The sequence below is a fragment of the Gavia stellata genome, chromosome Z (genome assembly GCF_030936135.1).
Source record: "Gavia stellata isolate bGavSte3 chromosome Z, bGavSte3.hap2, whole genome shotgun sequence".
Lineage (NCBI taxonomy): Eukaryota > Metazoa > Chordata > Aves > Gaviiformes > Gaviidae > Gavia > Gavia stellata.
The window spans coordinates 71380049-71394776 of NC_082637.1; the positions used below are offsets into that span (position 1 = coordinate 71380049).

A 14728-nucleotide genomic window follows, 5' to 3' on the forward strand; every position below is an offset into this window, starting at 1 on the left:
TTTTCTAATCCTATAAAAAACCTGATTCCTCTCCAAATAACTTAACAACCAGCAAGACGCTCTCCAAGGGAAATTTCCTGCATTTCAGCCTTCCTCAAATATGCTTAAGGGGGCTTTGAAGTGGGCCATAATCATGCACAAATTTCAGCTACTTTGAGTGCTGGAGAAGAATAAACACAAAAAATGAAGGGCCCTCAGAAAGCTTGTCCGGTGTGCTGTCTCTCTCCACTTTTTATTACCCTGTCCCATGCATTTTTAATACTTGCTTATATGTCTGTCAGTGTTTTTAGTGGCTATTGTGTGTTCTTTTTCCTTGGCTTGTTCAAGTCTACCTTTCTCAGGGTTTTTTTGTGGAAGTTTTTGGGGGTTTTTTTTCAGCTTGAGGAATCATTACGTTTTCGTCTAGTTTCCCAGCAGAACTCACTTACAACTTTATCTCACATTTTTCCGAATCAGGTGTAGCTACGACGGCGTGGAGGACAAGCGGATAGTGGGCATGCAGCTTGACAAGCCCAGCAGCACCCTATACATCGCCTTCTCCACCTGTGTCATCAAGGTTCCCCTGGGACGTTGCGAGCGTCATGGCAAATGCAAAAAGTACGTGTTTTCTGGTGGCTGTCAGAAGCCTGCGCGCCAGGTGTGGGGAAGACGGGAGCACTCATGAATGCCACCTTGTGCTCTTCTTTCTCAAGGGCCTGCATAGCATCCAGAGACCCCTACTGCGGATGGGTGAAGGAGAGCGGGGCTTGCACACAGCTGGTCCTTGGCTCCAAGTGAGTAAGGGCTCTGGCTGGATGGGCCATGAAGCTCTGGCGGTGGCACTGGGTGGTCTTGGGCAGAGCTTTTTGAAACATGGGACTCTTAGGGAAGGAAAAATGTGGGTGTTTGTTTCTACCTTATTTGCATTCGCCTATGAAATGTCTCACAAATTTTTTTGATGTGAACTCTCAGCTGATTGGTAACTGCTGAAAGAGGAGGAAGAAGAAAATAAAAGAGCTGTACTAAGGTCTACCTACACTTTAGTAAAGCCTTTGACACCGTTTCCCACAGCATTCTCCTGGAGAAGCTGGTCGCTCATGGCTTGGACAGGTGCACTCTTCACTGGGTAAAAACTGGCTGGATGGCCGGGCCCAGAGAGTCGTGGTGAATGGAATGAAATCCAGTTGGAGGCCAGTCACAAGCGGAGTCCCCCAGGGCTCAGTTTTGGGACTGGTCTTGTTTAATATATTTATCGATGATCTGGATGAGGGGATTGAGTGCTCCCTCAGCGAGTTTTGCAGACAACATCAAGTTGGGTGGGAGTCTTGATCTGCTCGAGGGTAGGAAGGCTCTGCAGAGGGATCTGGACAGGCTGGATCGATGGACCCAGGACAATTGGATGAGGTTCAACAAGGCCAAGTGCCGGGTCCTGCACTTTGGCCACAACAACCCCATGCAACGCTACAGACTCGGGGATGAGTGGCTGGAAAGCTGCCCTGCAGAAAAGGACCTGGGGGTGTTGGTCGACAGCCAGCTGAAGATGAGCCAGCAGTGTGCCCAGGTGGCCAAGAAGGCCAACGGCATCCTGGCCTGTATCAGAAATGGTGTGGCCAGCAGGAGCAGGGAGGTGATCGTGCCCCTGTACTCGGCGCTGGTGAGGCCGCACCTCAAATACTGTGTTCAGTTTTGGGCCCCTCACTCCAAGAAGGACATTGAGGTGCTGGAGCGTGTCCAGAGAAGGGCGACGAAGCTGGTGAGGGGTCTGGAGCACAAGTCTGATGAGGAGCGGCTGAGGGAACTGGGGTTGTTCAGCCTGGAGAAGAGGAGGCTGAGGGGAGACCTCATCGCTCTCTACAACTACCTGAGAGGGGGTTGTGGTGAGGTGCATGTTGGCCGCTTCTCCTAAGTGACAAGTGATAGAACAAGAGGAAATGGCCTCAAGTTGCACCAGGGGAGTTTTAGACGAGATATTAGGAAAATCTTCTTCCCTGAAAGGGTTGTCAGACATTGGAACAGGCTGCCCAGGGAAGTGGTTGAGTGACCACCCCTGGAGGTTTTTAAAAGACGTGTGGATGAGGCGCTTAGGGACATGGTTTAGCGGTGGACTTGGCAGAGTTAGGTCTACGGTTGGACTTGATGATCTTAAAGGTCTTTTCCAACCTAAACAATTCTATGATTCTATGATTCTAAGGTCTGTCTGTTGTTGAAAGGAGGGAACTGGATGGGTATGTCTGGACCAGCCCACACTGGAGCCATCACAGCTGATTAAAGAGGCAATAGAATCCAAATTAAATTACTGAAGCAATTTGTCCGCTGAAAACAAAACCAGTCCTTCTAATTTACTGTGCATTACTAAGAGGAATCACAGAGCACAGTAAGAGCTTAAAGCAGATTCAGAGAAGTGCTGGATCTCCCCTTGCTTAACAGTAGAATTTAATTATTTTATAATAATGAAGGTCTGTGAAGGTTTATTTAAATGTGGTTACTAAAGCCTCCTTGCAGGGAGCAGACCCACTTCAGACCTCTCATTTCTCAGCCACATCTAACACACCTCACACTTGCCCACTCTGAGGTACAACTATGCTTCCTCAAGACAGTGGTCTAAGTGTAGCACAAGCATCACACAACCTCGATAGCCTCACAGCCGGCTGTGCTTAACCCTGCTTCTGTGTAGGTCTTCAGTATATAATGGATGAGTTACTATCCCTGTGCTTGTGTGTTGCTCTCAATTTGCTATTTTCTTTCAAATTGTTTGTCCACTGGGGATGCTATAGCTATATCTGTCTGTATACGATTTACTACGAGAGTGAGGACCTATTCATGACTGGACATTTGGTAGAATAATGTTAAAATGCACCTGTGTCCATATCAGATTTTCTCAGCATTCCCAAGGTGCTTGAGTCTTTTTGCACTTCCATGGCAAGCTGTAGGGGACTTCTGTACCTTACTCTTAAAAGCAGCTCCTGTGTTTATCAATAGATCCATCGAGGCAGAGGCAGCGCAGCTTGCCATGGTGCAGTCCAGAGGCAAGCAAGGCAGGTCACTGTCTGTCCAGCACATAGCCCTTAGGAAGGGGATCCAGATCAGCTGTGGAGGTGTCTGGTGAACTTCTAAACTAGCCAACAGGAGGCAGAGACATTAGGTGCCCTCCTGGAGTAGGTCACAGTTGAGCAGGAGTTTTAAGAATATGGAGTTGGGAATGAGGTGCCTGCAAGGCTAATTATGCCTCAAGGGCACGATCCTAACTAATGTAGGCAAGGGCTTGTGTTGGTGGTTTTCCAAGGCTCTTGTCATTCACCTTTGTCCATACAGGAGCTTGGAAGAACAGCTTCACTAGTTATCCAAAATCACAGACAGCGGTTAGGAGCGTAAACTGGGCATGTCAGCTAGAAAAGCCTGTGAGTGTTTTTCAATAGAGCCCCTTGAGTTCAGTGGAACGCCTTCTGTGAACTGGACCTTACGCCTTGCAGCCTCTTCCAGTGCAGTACATAAATGATTGCTGAAATGCAGGTTGCCTTCCCCCAGCACAGTACCTATCCAAGTGGTTAGCTTCCTTCTCATGTCCAAGTATCGGTGCAACTTGTCCAGTGTATGGACAAATTAAGGTAGGATCATAATTGCTCATGATAATGTCATTGTATTATAGAGTTAACTGTTTAAAATATATGAATCTATTTGCCACTCTTTACAATGAGGCATGCAGTGGATTTTAAAAGTCATAATAAAAAGACAAAGCATCATCAGAAGCCAAGAAATCATTAAGCAATGACAAATAACTCGAATATCTATGTTGCAAGTTTTCAGCCTTCGTGTGGAAGTTCCAAAGAAATGGCCAGTTTCATGGCGGGGCTTTATTTCAGTTGCACATGTGATAATTTCTTTCTGGGAGTGCTTGTGACTTGTTATTCATACTGTTTTGTTTCTTTCTATTATTTAGACTGGGATTTGAACAGGACATAGAACATGGCAATACAGATGGCCTGGGTGACTGCCAAAGTAAGCAAAGCTTTTACCCTCTATTTACCATGTGTCACAGCATCCTTCTGAATGCCTCAAATCACCATTACCTGTCAGGCATTCTTCTGTAGCAATACAAGCCACAACAGGGACAGCAACTGCAGCTAGCGATGCAGGTTCAGAGGAACAGTTGTTTAAATGTAGTTAAAGAAAATAGCCCGGTTGGTGTGATTTATACAAACACCGGACTTCAAAGCAGTTAGGTAGTGAGAAAACCTCAATTCCGGAGGATATTGATTATAGCAATGACATAATGAATTACGTGTTCATTGTGTTTATTAGTCATGGTGGTTGGGTTGTTTATGTAGATCTACAGAAGTGACTTGGTTTCTTGGTGTAGACTGTGACTTGGACTACATTCCCATGCAAGACAGGGAGACAGTGAAATGTATCTTCAGCTTTGGATCTGGATCAAGGAGTGGGAACTACTTAGTTTGTGAATCTTAGTGGATTTTACACACAGGGTGGACAACATAGTGGCATTAAGGGTCAGGCACTACTGACCCTGCCTAAGAAATTTTAATGGTAAACCTTAGGTACTGACAGCATGAGTTGAAAGCTTAAACACAGTCTTTAAACATTTACGTTTTGCGCTGAGGTGCTTAAAAGTGCACAGCTTGCACTGCGTGCAAAAAAACCTGTATGCTGATTTCTGAGCCTTCAGGAATACCAGCATCTGTGTTCAGGACAGCTCTCATTCCAAATGTTCTTGCCAAGATTGGTTTAATTCTGAGCCCCAAATATTATTTATAAACCTTATGAAATCAAGAATCACATTCTTTTCGGTGCAATTTGCACTGATGCCTGTAGATGCAATAAAACTGCTGAAGCTGACGAAGTAATGTACAATGAAAGAGTCATTACTTCTGGAATACAGAGCAAAATAATGGAGGGCTAGAGTGTGCTGTGGGATACAGTGCAGGCCAGCTGCTCTGGAGAAAGCCAGAGCCTTCTCATGCCTTGTGTATCCTTGTTCAAGAGCCATTTATTACTGTGATCACTGTGCTTGAGGGATTTCAGCCTCTGTATGCCCTCCATCTCAGCTACACCTCCCTCTGCCTCTGCCCTAAGATAGGGTTATGTAGGCTGTCTCTGAAGTTTTTGAAGGAGGTGTACACATAGCTCCTCCTGTGCTCCCTGTAAAATGGCTTAGCAGCAAAATCAGGTCAGTTCCCAGCTGGTGCAACTTTGCCCTTTTCAGCCAGTTCTGCTCTCCTTGAGCAAATAGGTTAGGCAGGAGTGGAGTGTACCTGATATCAGTTAAATATAAATGAAGGGCAGGAAATTATTCAGAAACAGCACATTGTGCTAATGGAGAGAGATCTGCTCCTGTGCAGAGTGCAACAAAGCCCATACCCTGCTTAAATCCCTCCTTAGCCCTGAATGATGCATTGAACCTTGACACTGCACAGGGGTAAATTTCACTCCCTGCTAACCCAGCTGATCTTATTACTTCATGTGGTATTGGGTCATGTGAGTTTTGTCCTCATTGACTCACATTGCTGGCTGCATCACTTGTAGTGCCTTGCGTTAGATTAGGACTTGATCTTGCAAAGAAAGCCAATGCAAGGAGGACACTGGTCTTCCCACTTGGTATCCCTTGCGCAGGGCTGGTCATGAACAGTTTCAAAGCCAGACATTGTTTTTGGGTATGTCTGAATATTAGTTTTGCCTGGGTCCTTAGGGTACTAATCACATACGTATAAACATCAGCTGAAGCATAGAAGGTTGCTAGCAGCAAACTATTAAAAAGAAAAAACGAGAGAGAAATAATTATTTTTCCCCTGTTATTTGTCTTTCAGATTCCTTCGTAGCCCTGAATGGTAAGGAAGTTCTTAGTTTCATTATTTACTGACAGCAAATCCATTTTGGAGGAATCACTTTTTACTAAACTTTTAAGTATTTTCGTAATTTTGTTTTATTTAATGTTTCTTCCCAATTTGTTTTGTTCATAGACATTTCAACTGCTTCACCTGATCATGAAATGTCTTACGACACAGTGTATGGTCAGTTTATGGGTGTTTTTAAAAATTCTCTTCAGGTCCTTGTGTTAGCTAGTAGTTCCTGTACTCAAATAGCCATTACCCTTTTTTACTTGTTTTGTCTTGTTTTTGAGGGCCTGATTCACTAATCACAACTAGGATTAAGTCATACCTCTTGATTTTCAATCCCTCTTTTCTAGTCCTCCCTCAAAACTGTCTCCATTGAATTAAAGTCAGATACGGCCTATTTTTATGGCGCGCCAGCAGACATGATTAAAAGCATGCTTCATCTGAACACTCAGACAAAGGAACACTTGGGTACAGTGATGCATCTTATCTGTTTGCCAGGAAAAACAAGATAGCTGCTCACATCCCAATCATGAGTCGTCCAGGCTGGTCTCATGACTGCTAGAGCAGCCAGTCAGAGATATCTTAGGGAGAGGAGCAGAACTGTCCCTGGGTTACAGAAAGACCTCTTATAAGGAAAATTAACCTGTTACCCATGTCAGCTGAGACTGGGTTATGCCTCGATTCCTGAAAGCTCCTCTCACTTCTAGGTTGAGTCATTTATGTTGTCCATGCTTGCAGTATCTTAATGCCTGAATGGTGTCCATTCTGTAGAAAAAAAAGGGATTCACACAGCAAATTAAATTACGTGAGCTGAAGAGGAGCGTATCTGCAAGCCTAGAGTAGCAGTTTCCCGTGAGGCAGCTGTTAATCTGTGTTTACAGTACTTTCCACCACTTTGTTCTGTATATTTGGAAGTGGATTACGCTGGTACTTGGAGTGCAGAATAAATGTCTTCATAAGGAATTACTGCAGAATAAATAATCACTTTAAATTCAACCCTAGACTTACATTGCAATAGTTCCTCTTTATAGACATCCTGAACAAAGACAAGTACTCACAAGCTAAGAGAATGTGTGGTATTGCTCCCACTGAAGTCAACGGCAAATCTCTATGTGAAGTTGCTTTCAGGCGGTACAAGACTAGGAGTTCATTAGAGCTAGGGCAAATTCACCATATGTTTGGCTGAATGTAGCAAGAGGTAGGTTAGTGTGCAGTTGTGATGAACATTTAATTGATCCCTTTATTTCGTGCCTGCAAAACATGTAGGTACAAAGCAGAAGCAATGACAGCTCAGTACAGCAGAATATAAATAACTGGAGGCACAGTAATACTGTTCAACATTTGTAAAAATAAAGTTAAATTCCCCATGTTGTCTATTACCAGGAAATGGAAAATGTGCAGGTGAAACTTGTTTGAAAGTATGATAATGAAAACCAGTGAAAGGAATATACAAAATCAAAGACAAGTTGAGACTTCATACTGTGTAGAAGACTCATGGTTTCATCTGCATATACAGCTTGTACTTTCTTTCATTTGAAAATTGCTGTATTTCCAATGCACAGAGTAGTAATTAAAGAACAGTAATAAAATCCGTACTGCTGGATGTAAAGAAAAAGAAAATGGCCTTTGGCATAGTGCTGATGTGCCAGAAATGTCCTAGGTTTCCTGCTTCTAAGCGCATTCATAGGCTGCATAGTCATATCTGTGAGGCTGTGGTTCTGGATCCTGTCAGCTAACATATTAATAGGGCCTTCAGCAAACGCTGATATTTTAATCTGACCAAGAAAGCACAAAAATGGTTCAAGTGAGCAGAAGAGTGAAAGAAGCTGCAGTCCCAGGGAGTACAGGTTACAAAAGAGGTCCATTCTACTGTCCTGGCATGTCAAACCCAAAGACACCCTCCATGAATTAACACAGCTCTTCAAGTAGGACCCTACTGCCAGATACAATGGAGAAATGCTGAGCCAACGTTAACATTGGTTCCCATTCATTCCCTGTCTTTCGCAGATGATTTCATTGACCCTCCTCAGGTACATCCTGATAACGTGGTCTCTAGGCAAGCCAGCTCTTCCTTTCATGGGTTTAGTTGAAATACCCATTCTGATATACGCAGTGTTTCTTTTCACCTACCATGGCAAAATACAAAAGGAAATGTGCTAGTCACTTCTATTGATCTTCCATGTGAGGAGTGTAAAAAATACCAGCGTGAGGTAGTAAACCAGTCTCAGTAAACATGCTCATGTTTGCTAACTGTAGTGACTGCTCTGAGTCATTTTTATTCTTGAGAAAACTAAAATTTTATAAACGGTGCATTGTAGTGTTATTGAGTACAGTTAAATGCATAAGTAAATGGTATTTCATAGTAGATTAAATCTCAGAATGCTGGGGTATATCAGAATGCCAACCAACTGAATGCTTAGGGTGCTTTTGGATCCAGTGGGCTAAATATATCCAAAGGCATCTGAAACTCCAGTTGCAAAAGAAGTCTTAAAGCCTGATTCCCTTGATTTACTCCACTATAAATCAGCTCACTTCAACAGACTTACTGCCCATCTGTAGCAGCATGAATGAAAGGAGAACCAAGCCCTTAATCTTCGTATTCTTGGCATCAGCCTCCTCGTCAATTTGGCAGATGGGCTCCCTTTTCTGGGGCAGTCTCACATGATCAGTTGTAAACATGTAAAGCGCAAAGTCCACACAGGTGACTGTTCAAGTGCATCCCTTTGACACCCAAGGAGAAGATAGCAGGCTGAAGGTCTGGCTGCAGAAGGTCAGAGAGAAATTATGCAAGAGCCACCTATTTCGACAAGGAGATTAGGCTAGATTCCTCTGCAAAATTATAAACAGCTTCAACTACCTTTGGAAATACCAATTCTTAGTGAATTGGGCCCTTTTTTTACCCCCTAGCCATAGTCCTTCCTCCCTCTGTAGTATTGATTTATTCTTTCCCTCTAATTGTCTAATTAGGTTGCTATAGCTGTTAATAGAATAGTGTGCAGACATCTTAACCTCTGAGATCCTAATGACTTGTGCATATTAGAGCAACTATCAAATACGTGTTGAAACTCTGTCTTTGTTTTAAACCTGAAAAAACCTCCTTATATTTTACAAGTGCACTTCAGAATGAGCTGTAGTTACAGAAGTGCAGCCCTTCTGAATCATTACCCATGCCCATAGACACACTTTTACTCTCCTGTTACTTGATTACAGCACTCCAAATGAAAAGTTTTTGTAAATAATGGAAGCACCTAAACCAGATTTTTTACAAGTGTGTCTATTTTGTTTTTTACGTGTTTGCTTTAAACAAAGAGGTTTGAAAAGCACTGTGTCTGCAGTTTTTCAGATGGATTGTTTTAAAACAAAGGCAGTATTGTCTTTTTAGATGTTTAGGTATTAACCGATATTAACATAGAGTTACTGGCCACATCTCAGATATGCTAAAGCCTTTTTAAATTGCAGTGAAGCCTATTTACACAGTCAGAGTGGTAAAAATGGTGTCATGGGGGAAAAAAGGCCCACTACGTGTTGCAAACTATACAGCACATTGTAAAGGTTTAATAATGGCTGTGTGTGAGAGGGCCAGGACTGGGTTGCCTGCCACTTCAGGCTTTTCTTTGTTTATTAGACAAACTTAACTAGCTCATATATTTGTGGTGCCACTCTGCTCAGAGGTGAAATTCATGCAGTGGGACTGGCTATTCAAGCACTTACAGGACACAGTGGCTGCTCTGCTTGCAGGAGCCGCCACTGCCCAGTAGTAAGCGTTTGCAGAATACAGCTCTAACACAAGTGAGACAGGCTATTAAGGTCTAATCTGCTCCTGCCCTGGTTCCTCAAAATCAAATGGAAGAAGGTTTATCTCAGTTACGTGAGGAAGGTTGTTTCTCAGTGTGTACTAAACTAACACATAAGTAACAGAGTGAATAGACTGATTTCTTGCGTTTGTGTGAAACCCTTTTCTACCTAACGACCATCTGGTACACATTAATATCTTCACAAAGCCTTAGCTTTCCATTACGAAGAAGTTCTCTATGTATTTGCAGCATATGGTTCAGGAAATCTTTTTTCAGAAAATGTGTCCCTTAGGCATATATTTCCTCTAGATTACTGTATTAAGAAATGTTTTTCTTTAACCATACTTACGGCTTTTGCTTAGAATTCCCCCGTTAAGCACACCCTAAAGTGCAAGTGTCTGGACAGAGATATGGGCATATAAATACATATCAAACACAGGCATAAAATATGATTGCTACTTGGCAAGATTTTCTTCTCTTTTACCTCCTTATCAAGCTATGACTAATTGCTTTCTTATGTGGAGTGCAGCACTATTTGTAGGCTGACCAAATATTGTACACATTATTGCGGTTGCTGAATGGGGTATTAACTTGGAGACTGGAACCCCATGAATGCTGGCACTGTGGTTTAGTCCTTAGGGAAAAGAAGACATGGAAATCTCATAATTTCCATTTGCTGGCCTGTTCTCTGTCCTGTTATTTTTCTTATTTCTTGGGGATGAGCACAGGAGTTGACAAACATAAAATGGTATAGGTGTGAAAGCTTTCATGCTCAAGCGTATTCTTGTTTCAGGAGGGCACATGTTTTCAGCCACTGGACCTCTACCTGTCCTTTTGGAAACAGGCAGCCCTGCTGCAGGACTGCTGTGGAGCAGACAACACATTTGGATCGGAGTCCATCATCCATCTAACTGTGTGTTACCAATGCTCCCAGCCATGCTGTGGCTTACGGAAACTTTTTAGAAGTGGATAATGTTTGGCTTCTCTTTTCTATTTGAGCGACATTAAAAGCTCTGTCTTCAACAAAATACAGCCTCTAATTCACCATGTAAAGCAGGATGGCTGGGGGAAACCACACTTCCTATCATGAGAGGTAAAAAATAATACAGTGCCCTTGTCAGTATAAGCCTTCAGCCTGAGCTAAATTGTGTTAATGATTAGCTGTAGTAGCTGAAGGTTGGCTCCGTGGTGAGAACACTGTGAATGTGACCAGTTTTCCCTGCGAAGCATACCAGTCACAGGAGTTAGTTGTGTCCGTGTCCTATGCAAAACACAGTCCAAAGTGCTGCCATATATAATCCTGTGCAGTAAATCAAAAGGGCTCCTCGAAAATACACGGAGCAGTACAGACATTTTCTTCCTCTGTAAGATGATTAATATTCAGCAAGACTTCTTTAAATCATAGCAGCATCTTAATAGAAGCTGCAGCTTTTTTGCTGACTTCATCAATAGTTCAACCCCATGAAGCTGGTGAAAGGGCTGGATAAAATGAAACACATGCGTGCATCGAAAAGCATGGGAGCATTGGTGGCCAACATTTAGATTTTTGTTTGCTAGAGTGAAATTGGGGACCTAGGTTCATCAGCTCTCTGTGCGCTTCTGAGTGCTGGGACTGGATGGCTTTAAAAGCCATCTAAAGCAGCCTTTTTGAGATACAGCTTCCGAACGCTTTATGCTTATCCAGTGACTGTTCAAAATAACATACAGAAGCACAGTGTCTACCTGCCCAGCTCTGTGCCTTCGCTGTGAGGCTTTAAATTTGGGCTCTTTGTGTTGCTCTATCTCTGCCCCAGTGAGTATCAAATTATTTTTCTGAGTAGTGAAACACCATCAAAGGAAGAAGCAGGCAGAGGATCCCTGCTAGGGCAGTCTGTAGCCTGGTGATTGGACTCCTCTCCAAGGAAGACTTCACATCTAAGGAAGGAGAATTTGCATGGCTGTTAAAGAGGAGGCAGGAGAAAGCAGGGCTGCTGTCAGTCTGTCTGGTGGTATCTGAAGAGAAAGCGTTATCTGCCATTCTGTCTGCGAATAATCTAGTCCTCTTTCAGGAAAGTAGGTAAAGGAAAATATTGTTACTCCACGTCAAATTAACCAGGGCCAGAGCTGCTTGTGTCCTGCTGAAGATAACTTGTTTTGATGCATGTGCCGAAAGGGAACTTTCAGAGACATGTGCGTTTTTAAGGTCAAAATGTTGTGGTGTGGATGGAGTTTCAGTGCCCCCTCCCCAGCTGCAGCGGAACAGCCCAAGCCAGTGGGAAGTCCAGGTTGGAGACATTTTTCAGAGACCGTAGACTCCAAGCACTCCAAGCATTTTAGGTGCTGACGTACTTCTCAGGATCTAGCTGAAAAGGACGTATGAATCTACAAACATATCTCTGCCCCAGCCAAACCGCTCTTAAAATTGTGCAGTGTTTCCAGCGGGGCATGTCCTGTGAATGTGCTGCTTGTTGGGGTGTGTTTGATCAGTGAGGAGCTTGCCAGCCTTATTCAGGACAGCAGTAACAATGTCTAGAGCAGTTGTAATGGAAAAAGGGCATCCTCTGTCCTAAGAGGAAGCTATGGCAGCAGCTGCTGGAATCATGGGTTCTTGGGCAGATCCACATAGTAAGGCGTTGTCTTCACTGTCACTCTGAGCAGAAATGATGTTCAGTTTCATGCTTATCTCAGAGCCATTTTGGACCATCAGCTCAGACAGGACTGATGGCGAGGGTACAAGTGGGTGCAAGTGGCTGGCGGGCCCTGCACATTTCCCATCCGGAGGGCGATGCCGTGGTGCGAGCACGCCGGTGCTGGGCAGTCCTTCATTCCCCCGGGGGCACGGGCCAGAGAGCTGCTGACATCACCATTTTGTAGCTCTGCTGCCATTCCCCTTCAGTTTCGGCCATATTAGAAGTTGTTCCATTTTAAATTGTTTTTAAAATTGCTTTCTAACTCAGCCAGTACCAGACAGCGTGGGCTGACACTTCAGTGTCAGTCAGGCATGTGTACTCAATCCAGCCAAAAGATGCTTGACTCAGATGAAGTGTGCTCACGCTCTTCCACACTCGTGTAACTCTGTTGAGTAAAAGCACTCAACCGCGAGCTCAGCAGCAGACCGAGGCGTGTGCACACCTCTTAACACCCTCTGCCTGACTGATCTGGAATGTTCAAATCCCCTGTTTCCTTGGGGCGATGCTTTGAAAGACTTTTGAAACATTGCGCAGACTAAGACAAGACGTTCGCCCATCACGGAAGCAAAGCAGTGCGTGCGTTCCTGAGCGTGGTGAGGCAGCGTGGTAAGTGACTAATGAGACTTGTCTTCCCTACCTGTATTTATAATGTAAACAGGACACTCCAGTTCCCTAGTCCCAAGCACCACCACTTCCGACTCTCGCGCTCGACAGGGTTATGATGCTAGGGGACGTATGCTGGATTGGAAGGATGCGCTTGGTTCATCTGAAAATACAGATCCATATGTGGCAGTTTCATCCCATAATCATCAAGACAAGAAGGGTAAGGCCTTGGAAATGACGTCCTGTGGTGAGGAGGGGCGGGGGGAGGACTAAAGTGTAACTGCTTCCAGCTGGCTCGGAGTAACATGTAATAAAACTCCTGTGCTATAATTAAAAGCTTATTGTAAAGCCTGAAACTAAACAGCCAATCTCAGACTCAGTCCTAGATATTTCACTGCCTAAGGAAACCACACAAAACAAACAGAAGTGTATGCCTTTGCAGTGTGTGTTGTGCATGTGTACGGGAAGGAGGGGAAACAGTGGGGATTTAGCTCTCTTTAAACTTCATCTCCCCCGTTGTCTGGCAGAGGAAGATCTGTGGCTTCCCATTGTTCTTCAGGGTGCATTTTTATATTGCCTTGTTGTCTGAATTCCCAGGGCAGCACAGCAGATCTCGGCTAATTTCACATTATTTCTGTCTCTTGATGACAGACAGAGGTGCTGAAGGTCTGCTCTGGTTTAGCCATTGAAGTAAAACTGACGCTAGAACTAACCACTGGACCTAAGTCCCACTGTCTTCAGTGAGACCTGAGCATCAAATACCTTTAAGAGTGGGGGCCGAGGAGGTCATTAGCGTATTTTAAAAGATACGGAGTTGACCGCTGGTGGAGAGAGATTCTGTGTTGTGTTTTTAAAGCACCAAAAGTTTAGGATTTAGGTGTCGTTTCACAGTGTTCAGCCCTGTGCTGAAGCACATGTGGGTCTAATACAAGTGACAGCTCTGTCATTTGGCTTCCAGTCCCCCTTTGCTATAGATATGGAGAATTAGGCAGAGAATTACCTACATTTGCCACTTGAACTTGCTTAGAAAAGGAGAAGCTCTTCTCCACTGTAAGGATGGTGGTGCCCCCTCCTTCCATCCTGGCCCTCCATCACTCTCCCAGCTCCTTTTAATCTGTGCCTCAAAGAGGTTAAAATGGTTCCTTTGTAAATAGGGGACTTAGGTTCAAATAGCTCCACTGCCTAGAGAGATCTGAGTCCTTGTTATTCTTCTCCAGGGTGTTCTTAGATCGCTTCTTTCAATCTCTTCTCTGTTGAAGATGTTTCGCTCTGTATGGACTAATTAAGTACTCAGTGGGGCAGGGGGAGGATGGGTATGAGCAAAACTCACTTGCTGAGTGGTTAGGGCACTCACCAGGGGCAAGAACACACATGGGCTTCAGTCCTTTCTGCTGTGAATACTTGATATAAAACACTTAAAATATTAATTGAAATGTGGATTCCAGTCTCTATTGTTCATGCATTTTACATGAAAAACTCATTAGGCAAAAGCATCAGCTGTTCCTGGAGAAACTACTGGCATGCCAGACCTGCTGCTTTGCATTGTCTGCCCAAACTAGTAGGTTACTAAATCGTACTCCATTCCCTCCGTCTGACCCAGTGAATCTTGAATTCCCTTGATTGGCTGTGGAGACTTTCAGCAGGGGGTAATGAGCACGTTAACATTGCAGAACAGTCTTCAGCAGAGCTGCGCGAACAGCTGGCGGCGGTCTGGACCCAGACTGTGAACTCTGTGCCTGTTATTCACAACAGCCCCAGACACGGTGCCTCCCACAGTCCTGGGATATCCTGGATTTCTCACTGAACTCCCCAGGATCGACCTCAAAAAGCCTTC

At 44.2% G+C, this 14728-nt stretch overlaps 1 protein-coding gene across 4 annotated transcripts in view; it reads left to right on the forward strand.

Moving 5' to 3' along the window:
* The window catches only part of SEMA6A (semaphorin 6A), a 62556-nt gene that overhangs the window by 25979 nt on the left and 21849 nt on the right, over positions 1-14728 (forward strand). The window contains exons 13-18 of one of the 4 annotated variants that reach the window (XM_059834437.1): positions 457-597; positions 693-773; positions 3917-3975; positions 5799-5819; positions 5952-6002; positions 12950-13114. In XM_059834437.1, the coding sequence (XP_059690420.1) occupies positions 457-597; positions 693-773; positions 3917-3975; positions 5799-5819; positions 5952-6002; positions 12950-13114 (518 nt within the window). The remainder of the gene's footprint in view (positions 1-456; positions 598-692; positions 774-3916; positions 3976-5798; positions 5820-5951; positions 6003-12949; positions 13115-14728) is intronic. The other 3 variants (XM_059834439.1, XM_059834438.1, XM_059834440.1) reach the window with 3 other exon arrangements.